At 42.6% G+C, this 23,269-nt stretch overlaps 2 protein-coding genes across 2 annotated transcripts in view; both read right to left on the bottom strand.

The window, feature by feature from the left end:
• Positions 1 to 16,184, bottom strand: part of ulk2 (unc-51 like autophagy activating kinase 2) — a 41,958-nt gene extending 25,774 nt beyond the window's left edge. Inside the window, exons 1-5 of the mRNA XM_079165685.1 lie at positions 15,947 to 16,184; positions 11,482 to 11,574; positions 11,239 to 11,280; positions 2,965 to 2,997; positions 792 to 828 (exon numbers count right to left, since the gene is read on the bottom strand). Coding sequence (XP_079021811.1) covers positions 792 to 828; positions 2,965 to 2,997; positions 11,239 to 11,280; positions 11,482 to 11,574; positions 15,947 to 16,036 — 295 coding nt within the window. The 5' untranslated portion in view covers positions 16,037 to 16,184. The remainder of the gene's footprint in view (positions 1 to 791; positions 829 to 2,964; positions 2,998 to 11,238; positions 11,281 to 11,481; positions 11,575 to 15,946) is intronic.
• Positions 16,185 to 20,792: 4,608 nt separating this feature from the next.
• Positions 20,793 to 22,777, bottom strand: tmem97 (transmembrane protein 97). The gene is made up of 3 exons (XM_079166496.1): positions 22,637 to 22,777; positions 22,356 to 22,500; positions 20,793 to 21,250 (listed from the first exon to the last, which is right to left on the bottom strand). Exons 1-3 carry the CDS (start codon positions 22,748 to 22,750, stop codon positions 20,979 to 20,981), a joined length of 531 nt encoding a protein of 176 aa, XP_079022622.1. The 5' UTR covers positions 22,751 to 22,777; the 3' UTR covers positions 20,793 to 20,978.
• Between the last annotated feature and the right edge of the window lie 492 nt (positions 22,778 to 23,269).

Here is a 23,269-nt window from a genome sequence, read left to right as displayed (position 1 = left end):
TGTTTAAAGCTTGCTGGCTCGTCTGGATGGCTGATGGGGCAAAACGCCACTTCTGTTGCAAACGTGCGTGCCTGATGACGTCTACTGTAAAAGGGTCAATTACTGTTATCGACACTGCATACGAAATTTAGATAGACTGTAGAAGATGGCTAGACTCCAGTGGTAATGCAAACCTAGTGGTTGAAACAGTAAAGTAACGGGGGCCATCAATTGGAGTGAGTGTGTCTTTTATTTGTTATTTTTGTGTTTCACTAGTGCAAACATGCTACATCTCACACTTTGGCCTAGAGGACTGTACTGTTGGCAAGCAATCTGGATTGCCTACTGTTCTTCATTTTTACTGATTGCCGATTGGTCGGTTCTGAAATATGCAAAACACAACTTCCACTGTGCATTATATTTCATTTCAGCTTAAGAAGACTTGTTGCTGTATGGCTAGAAATGCTGACCTTTGTTATAGACTATCACAGAGGCACAAACACTGTGTTGTCTGGCTCTGAAACAGAGAAGGAAGCCTTTGTACAAAGCTGTAGTGGTTCCCACACTCACCTCCCTCACACAGAAACATACAAATATCCACTCACACACACAGTCATATCCCCACATGATACAGAGTTACATTATTCTACAAACTATCCATCACACATAGAAAATAAATGCACACATCCCCACACATTGGCTCACAATAGCTGCAGTCACATCACATGGCTTTTCCTCCTCTGCAGCATGAGTGACTTTGTTTTGATGAAAAACAAATGTGTGTTCGGCAGACAGATTAGTGTGATGCTTACCTTGCAGATAGTCGGCAAGATCACCTCCGTTACAGTACTGTGTGGGGAGACAAACATCTCTATCAGCCATAACTAAATGCAGGTTCAACAATGTCAAGCTGTGAAGTTTGGTCTTATGCATGTGTGTGTGTGTGTTTGAGTGCGCCTGTGTGTATGTGCATCAGTGTTAGTTCTAATGCTAGCCCAGATAATGGCAGGCTCATCAATTCATCTAGTGAAAGACTGTAGCTTTATCTGTGTGTTTATTTATGAGTGCAGTCAGTTCTCAAGAGGAACGACAAGAAACGATGAACGACGTTGGTGTAGAAGGGTAAGAGAGAGTGAGTGGGTAAGCAAAGATGAGAAAGGTGGAATTAACTTATAGTCCCCTTCTGCTCAGTGTAACCCTGTTGACTTCACCCTGGTCCCTGATCCTGAGGTGAACTTCCTGTACTAACGGGGGACATGTGAAAGGAAAAGCAAGATAAAGCCCACGTGGGCTTCAGTGCTCCTTTGCATAGATTGTCAGAACTCTACTGGAGGGATGAACAGCATTCTTCCAAGATATATGACCTCATTTAGTGTTTTGCTGATGGTGGTGGAGAGTGCTGTCTGATCGAGTTTATTCTTTGGCTGAACTAGGGCGCTTCGGCACTGGGTCATTTTTTAAATCGGTTTTCGTTTCAGAGCAGAAGTGCGATTCATTTGCTTAGTGTAGTCAGCTTTATCCTCCTTTACTTTTACACTTCTACATTTTTTAAGGCAAGACAGTAACCTTTTAGATTCTCCATATGTCATTACCCAAATAACGCCTATTGTGGAAATACATTTTTGGAACTGTGAGGAGCTGCTGGCTCCTGCGGCTGCTCTGCATACAAAAAACATGTGCCGACAGTGTTCACTCCCACTGCCAGAAGGGTTCGACACAGGTCTGCACTGCATGTTTAATAATGAGGTACTTAACAATAATACATTTAATCAAAAGCTAGCTACTAGCTAGCAGACAGACAGGCAGGCAGGAGGGTTGGTTTGATTTGCTCTCAAGATGAACTAATATCTATACATGTAAACTCTGTCTGCCGTTCTGGCAGTGAGAGTCATTATAAAAACACTGTTGACTTGTGCCTTTGACTTCAACAGGTGTACAGAAATGCTTCGGTACTTTTGTAGTTCCTCATAGCAGAGACATCTACACCAAGAGACACTACAAAGTCATTAAAAAAGGTCCACATATGTGACATGAGGCCATTTTTTTCATACGTCGTCCTCCCAGTCACTGATGGATGTGGTACTGTAAAATCATCTGATGGATCAGCTGCTGAATGTTCCCAAATATCATTCATTGTTTACGGGAGCACAAGGTGTATTGTTACTCCACAATCACCCATAGGTTTTCGAAAAGCCACAGCTTATATTCCCTCACATTCTTTACCAATAAATATTTCAACTTGTGAGAAAAACTCATCTTTGAATGATGATCAATACTGTATCGCTGTTTTCCCCTAGAGTAGCCTCAACTGTGTCATGGCAGGTGTGTTGCAGAGGACCCAATAAAGCACAGCGTTGAGTGTGAAGTCGTTTTCATGAGCTGTTGTTTCTGAACAGACATGTTTTCAACAGGAACTTCATTAGTTTATCTAACTGCCTGTCACATCTTTCACCTGTGTCAGCTTTGAAAACATAATGACAAAAACTGTGTGATTAAAAATGAACGTCTAGTCCAATGACAGCTGATCCAGACACACAAGAATCCAAAGGATTATTGATGGAGTATAGAGTAGAGCTATGATAACATAGATAAAAACAAGATGTTAAGGTTTTCAGGGAATAGGATTCCTAGAAAACAGAGGGGTGTGTTTTCAGTGAGGAACTTAAGGTGCAGTCAGTTTGTTTGGGTGTTGCGAAATGAGCAGAGAGAGCTGGGGAGGATGCAGATGTCAGGTTGTCAGCAAACTAAGAGAGATATTATTGACACGTCTTTATTGTGACAAAAAAAGAGCAGAGGATGAGAGGCTGACAGGGAGGGGGTGACAGGAGAGAGGCCTGCCAAAGGGGGAAGGACACATGCTGACAGACATTTATGTAACAAGTTACAACGAAAACAAGTTTTTCCCAAACACACGTGACAACACTTGAGAAGAGGACATGAGCGCTGACTCATCACATATCCAGACAGTCACATTTCTATACATACCTCCATGACCAGGAAAACAGAGTTGGGTGTTTCCTGGAAGAGAAGAGACACAGAATCAGATGCTATTTATCCTGAAGCAGCAGTCAGCTCAACCCCAAAATACACAAATACACAGCAATAACACCAGCACTTGCTATAGGTAAAAAACTGAAACTTTACAAGAGCACAAGGAGAAAAAAAAATAATAAGTTACAAAGAAAATGTTCATATTGTGTTTGCCGTGGAACAAACGGGAGTGAATAAGAGCCAGATGAGACTGTCATCAACTTCAGTAACCATTAGCGCTTCAAGCTAGCAGAACACAACAACAACATTCCACATACAAACAAATACGAGCCGCCAGCTATGGCCCTGTTCCACGGTGCAACTCATCCAACGTGTGAGCCCTCGCTAATGGGCTCGTTTGGTTGGTTAGTAGCTCAGTCTGTTCCAATCCTATACAGTGTTCTCCACTTCAGGGCAGCTGGGTGTGGGGGATGGGCCACGGTGGGGGGGGGGGGGGTATTACATAATGATGCAAATGTATTCTGCACAATTTGGATTAGAGGGGGGGGGGGGGGTGTAAAGTGTCACACAACACACAGACGTAGATGCTAGTGAGGACTGGCCATCGTCACAGAGGAACATTGTTACACAATCACAGAACACCGATAGGAACCAACAACAGCAACAACAGTACTTCTAAGAAAAGCTGCTGCCTGGAGAAACGTTTATTTCATGTTGTTGTCTCTGGCTGCTGCTGCAGTTGCCTGACTTTGGTTTGTTGCCTAATTGCTCAGCAGTGAGATGCATTCCAAGAGGCAGGTGCTGACAGCAGCACACAGGCCAGCCTGTGTGTGTGTGTGTGTGTGTGTGTGTGTGTGTGTGTGTGTGTGTGTGTGTGTGTGTGTGTGTGTGTGTGTGTGTGTGTGTGTGTGTGTGTGTGTGTGTGTGTGTGTGTGTGTGTGAGGGCTGAGAGGAAGTAGCTGCTCACAGTTATGAAAGTGACGACCTCTTGAACTGTTTACACAAACATGTTTTGTGTTCTAGAAGGCACTGTTCACACATTGGCTGCATCTGAAGTAAAAAACAAACAATAAACTGGTGGACTTCGGACATTGATAGCTCGCTGGTGAGGGCTGGGCTCCAAAACATTCCTTTCCAGAACTAAATATTCCAAAACAACCGATATAAATAGACCCCTCTGTCATCATAACCTTGTCACACTCATGTAACCGTAGAATCTGCAGGCTGGACGGAAGGATGACATGACTGTATCATCCTGAGTCTTAGAAACGGACGGCACAATGCACACAAAAACACTTCACACTGCCAAGAAGAGTCCATGTGAGACAAATCAGCACTGGGTCTGGTTAGCCGGTGAGTTATTGCGTCACACTCGAGCTCCAGGATTTCGTTATGCAACAATATGGGGGATGGGATATGGCCAAACTGGAGAGGGTGGAGAAGAGTGCGTGTGTGTGTGTGTCCTGGGGAGGGGGGGGAGGCTTTGCATTTGTGGTGAGCCAGTGTGCTTTTGTCACGCAAGCGGTATTCTGGGTAAACTGGTGTCATTTGGGAGTTAAGTCTGTGCTTTGACATAACAACTCACACGGGATGACGGCAGCAAGAAAACAGTTACTGTGTGCCGAGGACAAAAGGTCAAGACTGCTTGATGATGTTCAGTGTGGTTCCATCTCGGGTTAAGAGGGGAGGATGTTCACTGGTGTGCACTTTGTTATTTCACAGATGTGCTGATATGGCCACGTACAGTACACACAAAACAGTGTGCAGAGAAAGAAGATTACGTCCCGTAAAAGTGCACTCGCCTGCCAGAACGTAACGAGTCGTAGCAATAATGCACTTTCACGTGAAGCGCAGAAACAGCGAACTACAGACATTTTTATGGAATTATTTCATCCGTATTCAAAACTTTGAAAGGCGCCGTGTGGAATTATGGTCCTCAAGAAAACTTGTTATGCAAGAGAGACACATGTACTGAAGATGATGTCAGTGTATTTGCTCATGTGCTGATCAAACATGTTACACACAACAAGGATTCATTTTTAAACTTGAATGGTTTAACTTTAAAACTAGCTTAAAATTGAGAAAGATTCCATTCAAAACTCTCTTTTAATATCTTTATTTGACCCTAAACTTAGATTTAAGTTGATTCTGTTGCACCAAAACTCCAATTTATAAGTTGATCCAGTATTGATGTTGCGGAGATTAAACTTTTAAAATGGCTGCTTTTTTAGACCGTTTAAGAAAATGAATCCAGTTCCTCAAACAAAGTTATGGGACAGACTCAACCCAATTGAGTTGTATGATGCTGCTGCTGAATGTCTCTCAAGGTACCGGTTTAAGGACACTGTTATGGAACTGAACATGTCTCTACCTGTATTGCTCCATTCATTTGGCCAAGTTTATTCGCAAAGGAGGAGAAATTAGAGCTTCTTTGCTGAGCCATTATGACTAACTAGCTGACTTTTTATCTAGCAAACAATCTAATGTTCTGTTAAGGAATACAGAGCAGCTGAAATTTAACGGTTCCCCTCTCTACTACAGCCTACTTACTATATCACAACTGAACGCTTTTTATTTCATTTTGCGTAAGCAAACATCTTAGTGATTAAACTTGGATTCACGAAATTGTGAGAGAATTGTGCAAGAGAGCTCTGCTTAATTTAAACCTTGATTCATATCATTTAAACCAAGTTTTGTTAAACTCTGATTAATTTAATCTAACATCAGTTCTAATCATTGTAGGTGCAACCCTGCCTGAGTACATGTTCCATCCATATGACTGGGTGTGTGTGTGGGGGTGTGTGTGCCTCGCTGAGCAATGTTTTCTTCTGAGCTTCTGTCCCAGCCCACTAAATGTCTGGAAAGCAAAGCTGTGTAAAGGAATGTGGACAGAGGCCAGGGGGGGGTTCTAACGTACTGCAGGTTTTCTAGGAAAACTCACAGAGCTCAGAAACCATCCAAGAACATGTAATTCCCCTTTTCTTCTCAGCGTCAGTCCTGCCTCAAATTAGGGCGCACGGGCCCTTCTCCAGGCCAGAGGGGCCCCACTCCAGGCCAGGACACAATGTTCATTGGGAGCAACATTAGCTTTTGTGAAGATTGACACACAGACCAAAACATTTCAGAAACACTCCCACGCTCACATGCATGGAAAGCACACGCTGCCACCTAGACTATGTGTACAAAGCAAGGAACATGTCAGATAACACATTGAGAGGGAGACATTACCCCACTATGCCTTTCTAGAGCAAATAGTTGATTGTTGCTATATTAATGATCTGAATGTGAAATACAGCTTTATTATAAGTATTTATTAAGGCTGTACACAAATCAGAATTGTTTTAATTTGAATCAGATTTGGCTGTTCAAAACAAAGATCGACTCGTTCCTTATGTTGATAATCAGAACAGCCGTCACCCTTCATTTACTGTACAACCAATGTTTTTATGATTAAACGGTTTAAAAAGAGCACAAAGTTCTTCATAGATAGCCTCTTAAAAAAATAAATAAAAAAAAAGTAAAAATAAAAGCAACGACTTAACTTGAACTATTCCAAATTGACTGAGGGGTCACCTAAGGATGACAACAGGCTGTCCTTGCAGTATTTGGCAGTTTGGGGATTTCAAAGTCTGGCCACCTTAAATTAAATCTTTATTAATGATTTTTCAATGTAAAAACAAAACAAACAGACCTCCTGTTATCTCTGTTGTCCCTTCATTGCAAAGCTGTACTGCGCAGCATGAGTGAGAGAGAGGAAAGAGAGCCAGCCATAGAGCCCTGAGACAAAACACCTTATAATTAGCCGCCTAGTCCCACACTGCTGCAGCTTGCTTAACGCTAACATCTCCACGAAGGAGGACTGGGAGCAGCTCAGTGTGTGTTTAAGATCGTCATTAAAAGCAGCTAACGAGCAGAGCTCCTCCAAACTACAGGAAGGATAAGGACCTGCAGTCTGTCCCACATGCAGCCCTGCAGCCTTCTGTGTGCAGCTACTCTGTGAGGCAGGCAGGGAGCAGGTGCTTCTTTACCCACTGTAGCAGCTGCTGATTCTCCTGAAAGCAGCATTCATAAAAGCTGGCAGACTTTTAAACAAAAAACAGTTCTATAAAGTTAAGTTTTAAACATTTTAAAACTTCTTTAATGCTAAAACAGTTAATGGTCATTTCCATTAATGCCATTTGCTTCATCAGTGTGCCTCATATTTTACAGTACACCTAAAGGCCTTCTACACATTGGGGGCTTGAAGAATACACGAAAATGCTAAATACTCTGCTTTGAATATTTTGTATTTAAACCATTTACACCAGCAGTGATGCAAATTTGCGATGGTTGCAGCACTTTGTCAATAAAAGGTTTGAATGAATGTGTGCAGGCAGAGGACCAACATTAACACATGTAGATGCGGTGGTAGCTCCATAGGCTTCGCTATATTTATGACAAATATACACTCAACATGGGAAAAGAAAGTCAGAGGATTGGATTAGAGCAGCAGATATTAAGACGATCAACACTCACAAACTCTTCTGACTACTCAGCCAGACCGGCCAAACCAAATGCCATCAAAGGCCGTGTGACCACGCCAGGAAGAGAGGGAGGAGAGCTGTGATAAGAGCTAAGCTAACACAGCTAGGACCCAAGGTTATTCAACCAGCCTGCTCCTGGCTAAAGTCCAGTCGCTGGAAAGCAAAATGGAAGACTTCGTGAGAAGAGGGGAGGCGGGCTCTGTGTTTACATCAATGGTGCTTGGTGTTCAAAGGTAGTTTGTGTATCCTTGATTTCTTTCTTCGCCTCCTCTCCTCTCATATTAGTCTCACCCTTGGGAGATGCGAGCGGAGGAGGCAAGAAGGAGAGGCTGGTTCTCCAGCACATCCAAAACAACCTCCCAGCCATCCTGGACCCTCAACCAGTTTGTACACCGGGCCAACAGATCCACAGAGGATGACTCCACTGACTCCACTCAGCCCTCACACATCTTGAAAATAACAACAACAACAACAACTACTACATATGAATGAGCTTTATTGATTTCACTCTCGCCCATGAAACTGACTGGTTAGCTTAGCCCTCTGGGCTCCAGTTCGTCACTCTGCAACTGGTCATTAGACTTCCTCACAAACACACCCCAGGCAGTTCCAACACCAAACACATTTCATGGGAACTCACCTTCTAGCTTTTAAGATATTTCATTACTAAACAGACATTGTGACACTGCTAGTGTGACTAACAATGTTCTGTGTTAAATCTGTCTATTCTGAACCAGATCTTAGTCAGGGTTAGGGCTGGGGTTTGCATTATCAAAATCAGGCCTTAGTTTGCAGAACTATGCTCGAGCATTACTTTTATATTTGAAAGAGAAGATACATATGCAGTGCATACTGCCCACAAAGTATTATTACTAGTAGTCTAGCTATTACACAGGATTCATTTAGTCGGACCTCTGCATTGACCCAATCTCCAGCCCCGTTTGGACCTAGTCTTAAAACGGCACACATTCTTGGAATTAGTTTGAACTCCGTATGGTTAGCATAGACTATAACTGTGTCATAGTACCTGTAGCCCTGAACCATAGGTGAACCACTGCATCGGAAGCATCACGTTTAACAAAAGGTCAAACAGATCGTCACCCTTTATGAGGCTCCTATTGACTCAAAGACTTGCCCTTAGGCAGCAGCCTGTAGTTTACACCACAGAGAGGTCAGAAGGCTGGGTCTATGGGTCATTACCATTACCATACCCCGAGGATTACAGCTGCTTTTCAACGTAAGTGCTTTCTTAACATATATACCTTCTCAACGCAGATCCTCACTGTCTGCATCAGCCGTTTAACTGAAGTTGCTTCATGCCTGTCCACATGTTGGAAATGCTTTAATGGACAGACATTAAAGGGTCTCTGCCTTTTCTAATCAAATACAGGCTATGCGTGACCAGACAGTAGCACAGACCAGCACGGGCTACATTTCCTGTTCTGTTGGGTAAACCAAGTCCTACAGCACATAGGACCAATAACAACAGCAGCTGGTGAGGCTGGGAGAAGACAGACTGGGGATTCAAGAAGTGTTGATGAATAATAAGGTGTGGAAACAAAAAACAGGAAAAAGTGAGGACTGTACAAAATGATCTAGGAATGGAAATGATAAAAGAGAGGGGGGGGGGGGGGGGGGGGGGGTATTGGTTTCCAAAGGGCTGAAACACACCAGACTCTATCGACAGTCACCAAGAGAGAAAATGCACATCGTTACACAACGCAACAGACAGACCATCGCTGCAGGGGACAGAAAAAAAGAGCCAGCTGGTAAGAAAAGGAGACGGAGAAACAATGTGGGGACCTGCCCAGTACAGGGAACAGAGGCAGAGGGGACAAAGCAGGTGAACACAGACCCAGAAAGAGGAAGTGCATGAAGAAACATACTCAATCCAAACAGTTGACAACCTAGGATCCAATATTAAATCTCTACAAGTTCTATTTCAAACAACACCTACCATCACCAACAAATAACATCACTAACGCACTACAGCAGTGTAAAAAACAAGACCGGTGATGAATGCTAGAAACAGTCATCTTTGAAAAATACACAATCTAATATTCTGCCCCCAGAGAGGTGTATTCATTTTTAAAACCCTTTTTGAATCCACGGGGATCTGAAAGTGCACGCGTCAGGAATATGTGATCCCTGACTCTGCTAGATGCCGAGCTTCCAGCCAGAGGACAAGAGTCATCTGAGCTGCATTTGTGCTCATTTAACTTGCCTCAACCCAACGAGTGGACTGTACATGTGACTGTGTACTGACAGTACGGGCACATACTTCATACTCATACTGCACATTTCCCTCAGGCTTCACAGTTTGTCCAAAAGCCTTCAAACAACTTTGTTTATGTGATGCGTTAGTCTAGTAAAACGTATTCTTAGAAATGCATGGAATTTCAGTTTCACACCCAGCTTTTTGCAATCCCAACTTTTGAGAAGTCTTGCCCCACGACGATGGACCGATCGACTGACCAATTATTGCAAAGCAGTGTGGGTCATTAGTCACATGAGCACTGTGTTATGCACCGTATAACTAAAGATTTGACAGACTTAGTATTCAGAGAGCATGGCTCATATGCAAAACTGTATAATGAAGACACGCTTTTCTTAGAAATGAAAGTCTGATCATGTCCTGGAACGTATCCACCGCAGATGGAAGGACTTTAGCTGTTCTGTAGATGCTTGCAGGTGAATACAAACAGATACTAGACTAACTTTACTAATTTTAGTGATAATAACGCAATTATTATATCATATAGACTGAAATGACTTGATCATTGTTGTGATCATTACATTCAGAAACATTGGTAAGAAGGACAAACTGCTGGTAAGTCACTTCAATTACACAAGTAAGGCAGAAGATGTTCTCTCATTGGATGCTGTTGACAGCTCTCAGCCTCCCCTTTGCTGAGTTCTTTGTGTTATCACATGTTGAGAGTGAGAAGAATGTCCAGAGATACTGATTGAAGGGATTAAGATACTGATGTGGTGATCTTCTAGCATTAGCTGTTCAGCTGCAATCTACCTAAAGCTGATTGTTTATTGGCCAACAGACTTATCACTCTGTTTTTAACATAGAAAATACAAATGGTGTTAGAAATATAATGAACCATCTTTAACTGCACCTACAGACCGGTGGTAATCTGTGTTTACCCAATCATTCACCCAATCACCCAATTTAGACAATAGTTTCATACTGTTTGTCGAACTCGCGTAACTAAGCTTCTTAAAATATGTAAAAATGCTTTCTGACATCACAGATTCTGCCCTTGACTTGGTTGTCGGTTCTATCCCAGGCTCCTATATGTCAAAGTGTCCTCGAGCGAGAGAATGAACCCTAAGCTGCTCCCTGGGCGCTTTACAACAGCCCACTGTTCCTCGTGCTTCGGATGGGTTAAATGCAGAGGTAGGTACCTGTATGTATGTATATGACAAATGTCCTTTTTGACTTTATGGGGCTCAACTGTCGCTATGGTGCCTTCTGGGTTAAACCCTGTTTTGTCAGGTTTATGGTAGAAGCTTTGCTAAGACTGACTCAGAGAGAGACAGAGGGCAGTCTTACTCAGCACTAAACTGAAGGACTAGCCTATAGCAACACTGATTGTCTTGATTTGTGGATGTAGATTCCTTTGACTAGATTCAACTTTTTCGAACACTGGAACAAACAAGGTCTCATGGAGATAATTACTGAAATACTATTGAATACTTCATTCTCCATTAAGCTTATATCAAATTGACTAACCTGGACATCATAAAGTGCCACGATGTTTTCATGCTGCAGCTCCTGAGAACAGAAAAACAAGATGCATTAACACAAACATGAAGTTAGCTACAGCAGCTAATGGAATCACCTTCACAGACATTTCCATTAAGGAAGTTGAGGCTCCTTTTTGTCAAAGGTGCAGACTAACAGAAGGTCAATGTCCGATCATTCTTTAAATACATCGAGGAGATAATTGAGAGCCAATTAAGCGTTAATGCTCACCTTCAGGATTTTGATTTCCTTGCCGAGAAGGATCTGGGACTTGGACAGGTTCTTCTTATTGATGCTCTTTATGGCCACCTCCCAATCCATCTTCTGGGGAACACAGAGAGCAGGATGGAGAGGAAAGAAAAGATTAGAACAAGTTAAAGCAAAACCTTCATCCCAATCTCCCTGTAAAATGTCCCCTTAACTTATCTATATAAATGACTGATGATTTAACACATGTTCACTTTGTACATGTTCTCCACATGAACTATTTGTTTCAAGATATTCAGTTTGGCATTCAATTTGTTTTGATTCTGAATGCCTTATGAATCAAATCCATACAGTGTTAATAATCTAATACAGTCTGTGGTCTTTGGTTGAGCCACCCATCCATTTATTCTTCAAGTGGAACACATCCTGCTCATTTTCAGGTTCATACGTGTATTTTGGCGTTCTAATGGTTTTCTAATTGAACACCTGTACATGCTTGAATGTTCAAAAAACACATCTTCTCATATTGTCCGTCTGAATACGCCTGTGAGCGCCCTGTCTGAAACGCCGCCCTCGAAAAAGCCCAGCCTGCTCTGATTGGCTTGTGAGAAAAACATGGTGCACCTCTGCAAAAGGTAGTTCTCAAGCCGTGTGAGTCTGGTTGGTCTACAAAAGCAGTCCCAGCTGTATCAGACTGACTTAGAGTGCAGACTGTTGACTGGACTGCACCATGTTCCTCCTGCATCACGGGGAGGAGCAGTGTCTTCTAGTTTGATTCTCTTTCGGTTATTTCTTTGGCCAATGGTGTTTTTGATATGCTCGTTTCATGATCTTTCCTTTGTTCGTATTGGGTAGTGCTATAACGGACATGTTTGTGGTTACTGTGGATTGTGATGTTGGTTATGTAAATGGTAATGTTGCAGTCTATCCCCCTGCGTGTCTGGATGGCCTGATCAGCCGCTCAGTTTGTGCTTCTCAGTTCTCCTCTGATAGTGCTTCACTTTAGTGCTTCAGGATCATTGCCGGAATTATTTCTGTCACTTCTTTTGTCTTTCTAAAATAAAAAAAGAGAACATTTAAAAAACAACAACGCTTGTGTCTCTCTGGTTTACTCGCTGGGTCCCTGACAAACTGGAAATTTGAAACACAAATTGACATTCAACAACCGCTGGATGTAGAGCATGAACCAGCTGCTGTCCATTAAAGGAGCGCATGCAGGCCTGTGAACACAGCTTTGCCTCAGGATGTTGTTCAGTGGAGGTGGTAAGCCCCGTGGATCCTGAACGTCTCATCTTGTGATCAATGGATTTCGTAGGAGACAGCATAATAGTTGCACTTATTTAAAACATGGCAGTTTCTGTGTGAAATTACTGCGATTCATTTTTCCCTTAAGTTTAATTTAATAAAAAAGTAATATCTGTGAACAACGTAAGCAGGGTGGTGTTTGTTTCAGACGAGGTGGCCACAACCCAACAACTAAGGATTCACTGGAGGTTTTGTTTAACACATTTATTTACCTGCAAAGCTTATTTTACATGTGATGTTTGCATACATTTGCCTACCATGATAATATATCACGGTATATATATATATAAATAAATAAATGTATAAAAAGCTTTTGGATTTTAATTATATAACCAAGCACTACAGAAGGAGTCTTTTTTTTAAACATTGTTTGTGTGTGTGTGCTAAAAGCAAAGCCTGCTGGCCTAAATAGCATCATCAGCACCACTATGTGAGCGTTGTCAAAAGAAGGATGGAGGAAATTCTAGCCGTCCCAATAACACCAGGTCCCTCAGGTTTGTGAGAAGCTCGGCCAGCCTATTGCACTGAATGACACGCTGAATGATGGGGCACTCAGATGACAGCTGGAACGAGAGCCAGGGAACCTACTTACTCTGAAAGCTCAGTGAGACTGAATGAATGTTTCCACAGGAGCTCCTGGAGCAGGTATTTAAAGGCTCCTGGAGCTCAAAGGCTCTCAGAACATGTGCTGCACACGCAAACACCCAACTAAGGACATAGTGATGGACCTGTGTGTGTGGGGGGGGGCGGTTCTGTTTCTATGCCCATGAAAAAACACATATAGTATGGACAAATGAAATCAACATAGCTACGGAAGACAGTCTCTGAATAAAAGGCCATGCTATCCAAATTAATCTAGGTTAAAAGGAGATGTTCTTGCACTTGTGTTGCACTCCGCCTAAAGCCTGCCAGAGAATCTAGAGTGTGTGTGTGTGTGTGTGTGTGTGTGTGTGTGTGTGTGTGTGTGTGTGTGTGTGTGTGTGTGTGTGTGTGTGTGTGTGTGTGTGTGTGTGTGTGTGTGTGTGTGTGTGTGTGTGTGTGTGTGTGTGCGTGTGTGTCACTGCCAGCTGAGCTGCATCCATACCCAGCTCACTGTCAGCCTGTCCAGCCAAGTGTGACTGAGCTACGAACACTTCCACCGTAGAAGAAATAAATGTGACCCCGCTGGCCCATCATGTAATGCTGGAGGGTGAGGAGGTGTGAGGGAGGGGGAGAGACACTAACTAATGGCTAGGTAGTGCACCGCAGAATAGAAAGCTAAGCAGTGCAGAGTAAGCAGTTGTCCTCGGCTCAGAGTCATGCTGCAAAGACAGAAGCACCATGTCATGTTCCAGAATAACGCATGATGTCATGGATGAATCAGAGCCCGTGTGAGCAACGGAGAGATTAGTGTCAGCAACACTAGCAACCAGAAGTTGGCCCAACGGGTTGAGATAGAGCAGAGGACTGTGACAACAAAGGAGTAGCAACATACCGAATATCTCGTTTAGGCAATTAAAGAGATCGACTCTAGCCATGAAAATGTTAAAATAGAGTGCATGTAGCTTCAGCTGACCGGCATTTTTAACACAGAGAGGACTTAAAAAGCCTAAAGAGTTTAACTTTGGAGTAATGTAATGCATCTGGTGTGGCATTAACAGAACAGGTATGAATGTCTCCCAAAGTATTCCTCCATAAATCAGTTGAGATAGATAGATAGATAGATATATATCGGATTCATCTTCCTATAATCTCATTATAGTCTTCAGCCTGACATTATATCCAACATGACATACATTTTCTTCAAGTTTATCCAGTGTAGTAAACTTGATTAGCATTCAGAAAGAGACTTGTATATGCCATTGAGAGCTTCTATTAATATATTTGGGGATATTTACAGCTACAAATAAAAGCTTCTCTTCCCTGGAAAGAAAGCACCAACCTTTGCCTCAACAACCTAGTACTACATTTAGTAACGCTCAATGATTAATCAATGAATCAAGAAAATAATCGGAGAATTAATCAGCAATGAAGATAATCGTTAGATGCAGCTCTTCTGTTCATCCTTTTACATGCTAGATTATTTATACTAAATACATTTGACCCACATTCATACTGAGGAAAATTAAACAGACCAAGTGCTATGTTGCTAAAAACTAACTTTTTATATACTTGTGCAGAGAGAGGTCCAGCTGTTGCAATAATCTGTGAAACACACAGTTTTCAAAGGATGTTAATGTAATTAGGATTTTGACATAAAATGACATCTTAATAAGATTTGTTACATTTTGGGGCTTTTTTGTTAATCGGTGTAATGGGAAACTTCCTAACAAATTCTAAAAGACGACAGCTTCTGCTATCAGCTTATTGTCCTGCCACATCTCTGGGGATCCTTTGAATAATTGCTTGACATTACAGTGTAACAGGAGCCCATATGTAACATCCAACACTGCCTAAGCATGAAGCAACCCATCACGATTGTTGAAGTCAGGTGGCTCTAACCGGCCGGTTCCTTAGAGGTGGTAATGATCCTATAAATAGACTAAATGGCAGATGACAGGACTTTTAACAGTAAATACACTGAGCACATGCCAGGAGCTTTTTAACAAGACAGGAAGGCATGTGAGCAGTGGACAGATGTGCAGCTAGATGATGGTTTGCAGGTCTACATTCATACCATCTGTTTCACACCAGTTAGCAGTGGGTGCAACATGACGTCATCTCCTTCATTCTGTCACATATAAACAAACATCCCATTCCTGCATGGAGGGTAGGGAAGGAATTCTATTTCCGAGCAATATGTTAATACTGTCATGCATCCAGTGCTTCAGTGTGAATGAAGCTAGTCCAGCTCTTACATAAGGGAGGCTTGTATATTTAGAAAGGAAAAAGGAAAAACACTGCACCCCATCCTCCCTCCTGCCTCAGTACGTCAGCAAGTCATTCACTGCTGCCTGACTCATCCATTTCATGAATGAACCAGGCGGCCTCCATACACCTACACAACCAACATCGGGATGGTGAAATGACACTGAAATCAGATGTAACAGCATGACTGATCATGACTGGATCAAAATGTCTGGTCAGAGAAGCTGTGACAGCCCACATATGCTGCAGAACTGCATTCTGCTGCAACTGACTGACCCAGATTTTCAGAATCCACCCTGCAAGAGAAGAGGCAAAGACCACACTACTGTTTATTTACCTTCCTATGTCTTCCCTTGAACACCACAGCAAAGGCTCCATGTCCGACCAGGTCTTTTCTGCTGTACTCAAAGTCTCCCACTGCCTCCATTGTGGTGGGCTGCTGGTCCAGCTTGATCCCGGGCGCTGGTGGATCTCCTAAATGTGTTGGGCTCTTCAGAAAATACTCCTGGAGCAAATGATGCTCTCAATCCTGGTGATGGTGCTTCTTGCACTGCGGATTTACTTCATGGCGGGCTGCTCTGATGTGCCTTATTGCATAAATAAGAGATGCAGTCAGGACATAACGCATTCAGATGCCCTCTAAATAGGTCGCGAAGTTTGTAATATCACGCAGAGCAGAAGCTTTGAGCATGGCAAACAGCAATCCGGAGCTAAAATGTATCAGCGCCAGTCAGTCTTTGACCCAGTTCGATAGCTGCAATCCAGCTTTGCATTCCTCTCCAAGGAGGCTCGCTAACACGCTGTGTGTGCCCGGTCACCGAACCTGTTCAGAGGGACAGTCTACATGGTGCCAACCCCGCTGGACATGACCATGCGAAGGCTGAAAGCAGCTGCAGACACCGAGCTATCGGTTAGCCTGACAGTGACATAACACTGTGGCAGCACCTCGCGTCATAGCTGCTGTAGCTGCTCTCTGCTAACATGCTAACAATAATACGGGAATAATGTTACGTTGTTTGGCGACACTGAATAATTGAATCTGCTTCTACAAGTCGTAGCAACCTATAAAGCTAGCCAACATCCGCGAACTCGTCCACAGACGATGTTAGCGTTGAAAGATCTTGAGGCTGCAGCACAGATGTCAACACAGGACTGTTTGTCTGACGGCGTTAGTCCTTGTGATCCGTCTTCTTCCACTAGACGTCCACTAGACACATCTCTCTCCTCCTGACGTTTCCCCAGTGGACATGAATGTAATCCGTGTGACATAGATGAACACTTCGTTGTTTCCTTCGTCGTCAAGTCTTACAGAACAGCTAACGTTAATGTTAGCAGTGGAAGCAGAGGTCGCCTTTACAATATCATTTACTTCCACGTGAAGCTCCTGGATATTAACGTGCTCATATGAACGGTACAGGTTTTAATCTCTGTACAGCTCTGTCACATGACGACAGAGGAGCTCTGTCGTCCTGACGGTCATTTAAACAACACTGGAAGCTAGTCCCATGCTCTTGGTTTATATCCTAACCTTGCGCGGAGGCCAGCCATAGACATTTCCTTCCGCTGCAAGGGTTAGTCCGTTCAAGGAGGGTTCGTCAGGCTCTTAGGACGCTTTGAAAAAAAACGGGGGTTTTGCCATATGAACTAACCTATTTATCTATTTTTCAAAAACAACACTATTTTCAAATATATGCATTTTTGGACGGTCAAAGGTAGTTGAAGGATGTGTGCAAAGTGTCTTCTTTGGATCCCCATGAGTTGTTGAGAGGTTTAACGGCTATAGTTCAAATCTTTAGAAAAGATTGGAATTCATTTGGTCTTTGGTAACACATGAAAGCACTCCATAACATCTTAGATGTATAATGTATATATAAAATATTTACTACTGTGTTATAATTTAAATATATTGTGCAACAAAGAGAACTGGGAAGAAAGCGGATAATATTGCAATCGATATTCCCAGATGATAAATGTCTTTTTTTTTTAAAGATGTGACACATGAAATAATACATGGAACACAGGTATCGATCAAAATAGCCTTACAAAAGGTACACAGTGTTAAGCACACTCGTGCTGTGGTTCAATGATGACAACATGGCATGTTTGGTAAACCATGGGAAATTGTACTTGTCTTGGAAATAGAGAACATGTCATCATGAATCATCATTTATCATGAAAATAGATGTTGCATGGTGGAAAAGGAGAAGCATTGACCAAGTTACAAATCTATTTCTTACAATGGCCTACAATGTGTATATATTTGACCCCCTCTGGTGGCTGAAAACACAACTACAGTAGTACAGAAGTAGAATGTTTTCTTCAAGACACCCTGGCATTATTAACACAACCTGAACACATATCAGGCTACATAAAGATTCAGGCCTGTCGGTTGGGGACACTGGGGTTATTTAGAAACATGGAGGGGTCACATTCTTCAATCAAAATGTATTATGGTGGGTACAAAAACTAACGCTTGGTATTGATATTGATATCAAATATCTTCCTTTGGGGAATATAAATATGCTTGACCCAATTTATTTTTAATTTAGCAAAATATATCTGCTCAATGCATCTGTCATCATAAATAAAATATTTCCTAAAGTTATCAAAATGTAAATGACATGGCATAGCTGTGGCATCCAATCAGAAGATCGGCAATTCGATCCCTGGCTCCTCCAGTCCATGTCGATGTGTCCTTGGGCCAGACACTTAAACCACAAATTGCTCCCGAAAGCTGCCATCGGCGTATGAGTGGGAATGAATGGGTTAGTTAGTCCTGATTGGGAGGTGGCACCTTGCATGGTAGCCCCTGTCATCAGTGTATGAATGGGTATGAATGGGTGAATGACATGTAGTGTTAAAGGGTTTTGAATGGTCGGAAGAGAAGAATATACAAGTACAAGTCCATTTACCATTCGAAAGCATCACTACTCAGTGCTGCAGACACATGTGGCGGTCGTTGGGTGATGATGGAAGAAGACACTTAAATTAATCAGTTATTTCAGCTGTTGAAAAGTAGCTTGAGGTAGCACTACACATCCACAGCTGCACCATTTTCCTCCTCTGGTGGTGTTTGAAATAGTGTGAACTGCTTGTCCGAGTTAAAATGTGTTCAGAGTGGTCCCTCACTCGATCCCTCCTCTGTATGGGGCTCTCTTGGCCCCCTGGAGCCCCAAGCTTGAGCCCCTGTTGGGAGGCTACATCGTGAGGTACGGGCACTGACACCAGTCAATCAAAACTCAAGTAACAAAGGTTTTCAAGTTAGTATTGGTACAATTTCAATGTGACTTATCTTTAACAATGCAAGCCAGACAAAAACAATGCAAGTGTTAATGTGCTGATCATAAAGTAAAGAGACGTTAGTAGAGATAATATGTGTACATTGGTCTATAGATAAAAACGAGAGTAGATAAGCTGATGAACTGGGGCTGTGGAACATTGAACTGTTATGAAACAGTCTCAATTTAATACAAATGTCCTTATATGACCAACATAAGTCAACAAGAGCATCAGCAAGAAGATTGGTTATTTCCATCTAAGTATTCTTAATGCTTGTCATCGGTGCCACCGGGTCAGACTCTGTGCAGTCAGATAATACCATGAAGGTTCACCAGCAACTCTTTCAGCTCAGACTCCAGCAGGGCCCCCTGCAGCAACTAGCCCACCCCGGATAGACCCAGTTCTGGCTACGCTGCTGCTTTCAACCTGTGGTTGGAAGCTCCGGCTGGAGGAGGAGAGCTCTGCGCCCGGCAGCAGCTTCTCCTCCTCCGATCAGGAGCAGAGCTTCATGTCGCTGCTCCACCGGTTCCCGCTGAGAGCCAACACCACGGTGCTGGAAGCCCAAGACATACTGCTGGGCCCGCTGGAGGGAAGGTAGCTACGGAAGAATCAGAACGTTAGCGTATGGGAGCGTGCCCCATTGCTTAGTTTATGGTTGTCGCTGTGCACTGCGGTTCCAGTCGATAATGCTGTCGTCTGCCAGCACGTTCACTGTAGTCTGCACTGTTAGCGCTGTTAGCACCGTTAGCTACAAGCCGCCAGCTGGCCATCGACATGATGAGAGACTTTTGGATCTTGCACCTTTAATTAAAGGCTATAAAATATTTCTGCTTCATTATCAGCTTCACAAATATAACAGAATTATTGTATTAGATTGCACAGGCGTACAAGTCTGTGGCGGGCCGTCAGGGCCTGCAAAGCCTTCTCTGCTGGCCTAAACAGAATCACAAGTTATAGCTATTTTATATTTTTTCTTAAATACATTTAATTTTTTCTTATATGTACTATAATTTATAAAAATATTTTCCCATTATCTTATTTTCTCATTGCACAGCTACTGTCTTCCTCAGTTGCTCTGCTTCCAGCACAGCTTGTTTTAAGTAGAGCTTTTATCCAATCAGATTTCACCTCTGTGTCTCTAGATGTTGAACAGAAGAGGCCCCAGTATTGAACCTTGGGGACCACCACATGTCATTTTCGTCAGCTCTGATGTGTAATTAGCTACAGACACAAAGTATTCTCAGTCCTTCAAGTAGGATTGAAACCAGTTGAGTGCTGTGCCAGAGAGTCAAACCCAGATTGTTAGTCTTTCTAGTAGTATGTCATGGTCGACCGTGTCGAATGCAGCACTGAGATCTAGTAATACTAAGACTGAAATTCTGCGACTGTCTGTGTTTAAGTGGATGTCGTTGAAAACCTTAACGAGAGCAGTTTCAGTGCTGTGGTGCTGTCGAAAGCCTGACTGGAAGACATCAAAACTGTTATTTATGGCCAAGAAGTTGTTCAGCTGTTAAAAAAACACTTTTTCAATTATTTTACTTAAAGATGGGAGGTTTGATATTGGCCTATAATTTTTCATTGTTAAAGTCTAAATTAGCCTTTAGGAGTGCTTTAATAACTGCAGTTGTTAGGGCTTGTGGGAAGACACCTGAGAGAAGGGATGTGTTTACAATCTGTAAAAGATCAGTGGTCATGCAGTTTGAAATATTTTTGATACATGAATATGAACAGGCTGCCAATGGAGCTGCTGACAGCAGACATCTCTTGCTTTTGTTTCCAGACTGTATAGATATGCATAAATACATATTAGGAGAACAACTTGTATATCCCGATTTCCTACAGAGTCCCTTATAAGTGTATTAATTTCACTTTGGTATACTGAAAAAAGACACAAAAATGTTTCAACAATTTGTTTACTTGTTCATTCTGGCTGGTTTAACTGGAGAACATTATTTCTAAAAGCAGTGATGCAGTGTGACTCACACAGACTCTCAGATAGGCCTCTATATCACGTACAAATGGTACATTGAGAAATGTAGAACGATATCTCCGAAAATAGGAGTGAATTAGCTTTAGTCTGGTATTACGTGTCAGTTCTTCTTGGATTTGGCTGACTTGTGTCCAGACTTGGAGGTGGAGTTGTATGTGGAGGACAGCAGCATGGTGATGAGCAGCAGCATGGGTACCAGCAGATATGGTAAGTATATGGAGACCAGCAGCCAGCGCTCCTGCAGGGTCTGGGGACCAGGGTGGGGTTTCATAGGGAACTGGTAGAACAGGATGTGAGCTAGGATCGGGACCAGCGTGGTGGCCACATGCGTGGAATACACGATGGCAGGAGTCCTGATCCACTTACAGCCACCTGAAACACAATAAACACTGAGTGATCAAAAGAAGCTCCAGGCTGCCGAGCACACTCTGTGGTAAAAAGTAAATCCAGTCATAACTCTTGACAGACAAGTCTTTGGATTTTCCAGACTATGGACACATGGACTATGTTTTTTGAAATTATGTTGATTTGTGCTTAAACATTTTGTGGAAAATAAATTCCATTCAACTCCATTTATTTGGGTTTGTGGCAGAAAAATCTGCATGACTAAATACAAAAATAAAATAAAAGAATTCAGTGTATATACCCTAACTGAATTGTGATTTGTGTTCGCCACAAAAGTGTTCTGGGTTTCTTGTATTAAAAGGTGCTAAATTGAAAGCTTATCTACGATTGAGCGATTGCCTCCACATGGCTCTCAACAGGCCGAGTCGGCGGCTAGTGCAAAAAACGGTGCCGACGAAGCGAACAGTGTTTACCTCGGGGGGAACCGGAAGGTGGCTGTTACGGTTCAGGGGCGACGGCGTGAGTCGGGACGGGGTTATCAGCACTAACCGCTGTATGAGCGCAGACTCCATAACTATATATCTTTACATCGCAAATGCTGCTATATTAATGCTTTGACTTTTGAATGAAGCACCTTTAATACTGCAAACATTTTAGTGGGATCATCTCCATGTTCCCGGGGCATGTGTGTCCTCTTGATTTGATCTAACGTTGGTAGTGACTGGTAAGGGCTCATTCTTGCAACTCAAATAGCAAAGGACCGAAAGGAGATGGGCGTGTCAAAAGCACTTTCAATGGTACAAATCTGTTTAGCCACTGTGGAGATATAAATGTCAAATGACCACATATTTGAGTGATTTCAACATATTGACTCAAGGAAACATGCACATTTGCCCTAAAGGAAAGCCATTGGTGAGAACATCACACCGTTTGAAAGGTCTCCTTCATGTGTCATATTAGCAGGATTTAGAGCTGGGGAACAATTGTGAAACAATATTTCACAAGGCCATTCATTCATGCTGATGCGCCTTTCTGTGTCAATAAGCAATGAAGCATAAGCAGACGCGTTCAGGCACAATATAAAAAAACAAACTCGACAGCGTCTCCTCCACCACGTTGTGTACGGACTGACCTTTCAGGAAAGCATACGCTGCTACGGGGAAAAAAGGCGTTTGAAGCAAAGCCTCGCAGAAAATGAAAGACCTGAACCAGACCGGCGGATCCAGAACCATGGGGTCTTTGAACTCCTCTGCGTACCACTTCAGAAGATCCTTCAGCTGGTGCAGAGAAAGATTCAATGTGTGATTTGTCTCGTAGAAACAAAACAGTTGATTGTGACGTTGGAACTTTTTTTGTCGGCTAATTTACAACTTATTGTAATTTGGTGTGTTTTCCTCTGGGTCTGACACTTACCGGCTGAGGATACACATGTCCAGGCAGCAAGGCTTGTAGGTCAATAAACAGTGTGATAGGAATGTGAGAGGCGAAATAGAAGAAGAAGAGTATTTCTAACACACGGACAGACATTATCTCGACTTATTCGCTGCAAATCACAGATAACAAACTGGGACCAAGTAGCAGACGTGTGTCACACACGGAAGAAACGCGTGTTCACCACGACGAATCCCGTTGGCTGACAAAGAGAGAAGGGGGCGTTCCTGAACCCAATGCCGCTTCAGGAACTCTCCGTAAATGTCGCTTTCGCTCATCCAAATACTTATGGAAACTCCAATGTAAGAGTTTTACAACCGATTTTAAAAAATGTTTTAGTTAGTTCTTTTTTCTTCTCAGCATTATCTATTTATGTAATTATTCAATTCACTTCAGACTTTATTAAGGACACAACTCTATCCATCTATATAAACAGATCTAAATATATATACAGTATATATAGTTGGTATGCATATTGGTTGAAATGTAATTTCGGTTCTGCTGATAATACATTGCTAAAATAATGTGTTCTATATGTTCTTGGAGGAAAATTAATAAGCAATGAACAATCAAGAAAAAACCTTGAATTTAAATATGAAAGTAGGAAATTACAAA

This window comes from Pholis gunnellus, assembly GCF_910591455.1.
Source record: "Pholis gunnellus genome assembly, chromosome: 9".
Taxonomy (NCBI): Eukaryota; Metazoa; Chordata; class Actinopteri; order Perciformes; family Pholidae; genus Pholis; species Pholis gunnellus.
This window is presented reverse-complemented; position numbering and strand designations above follow the sequence as displayed.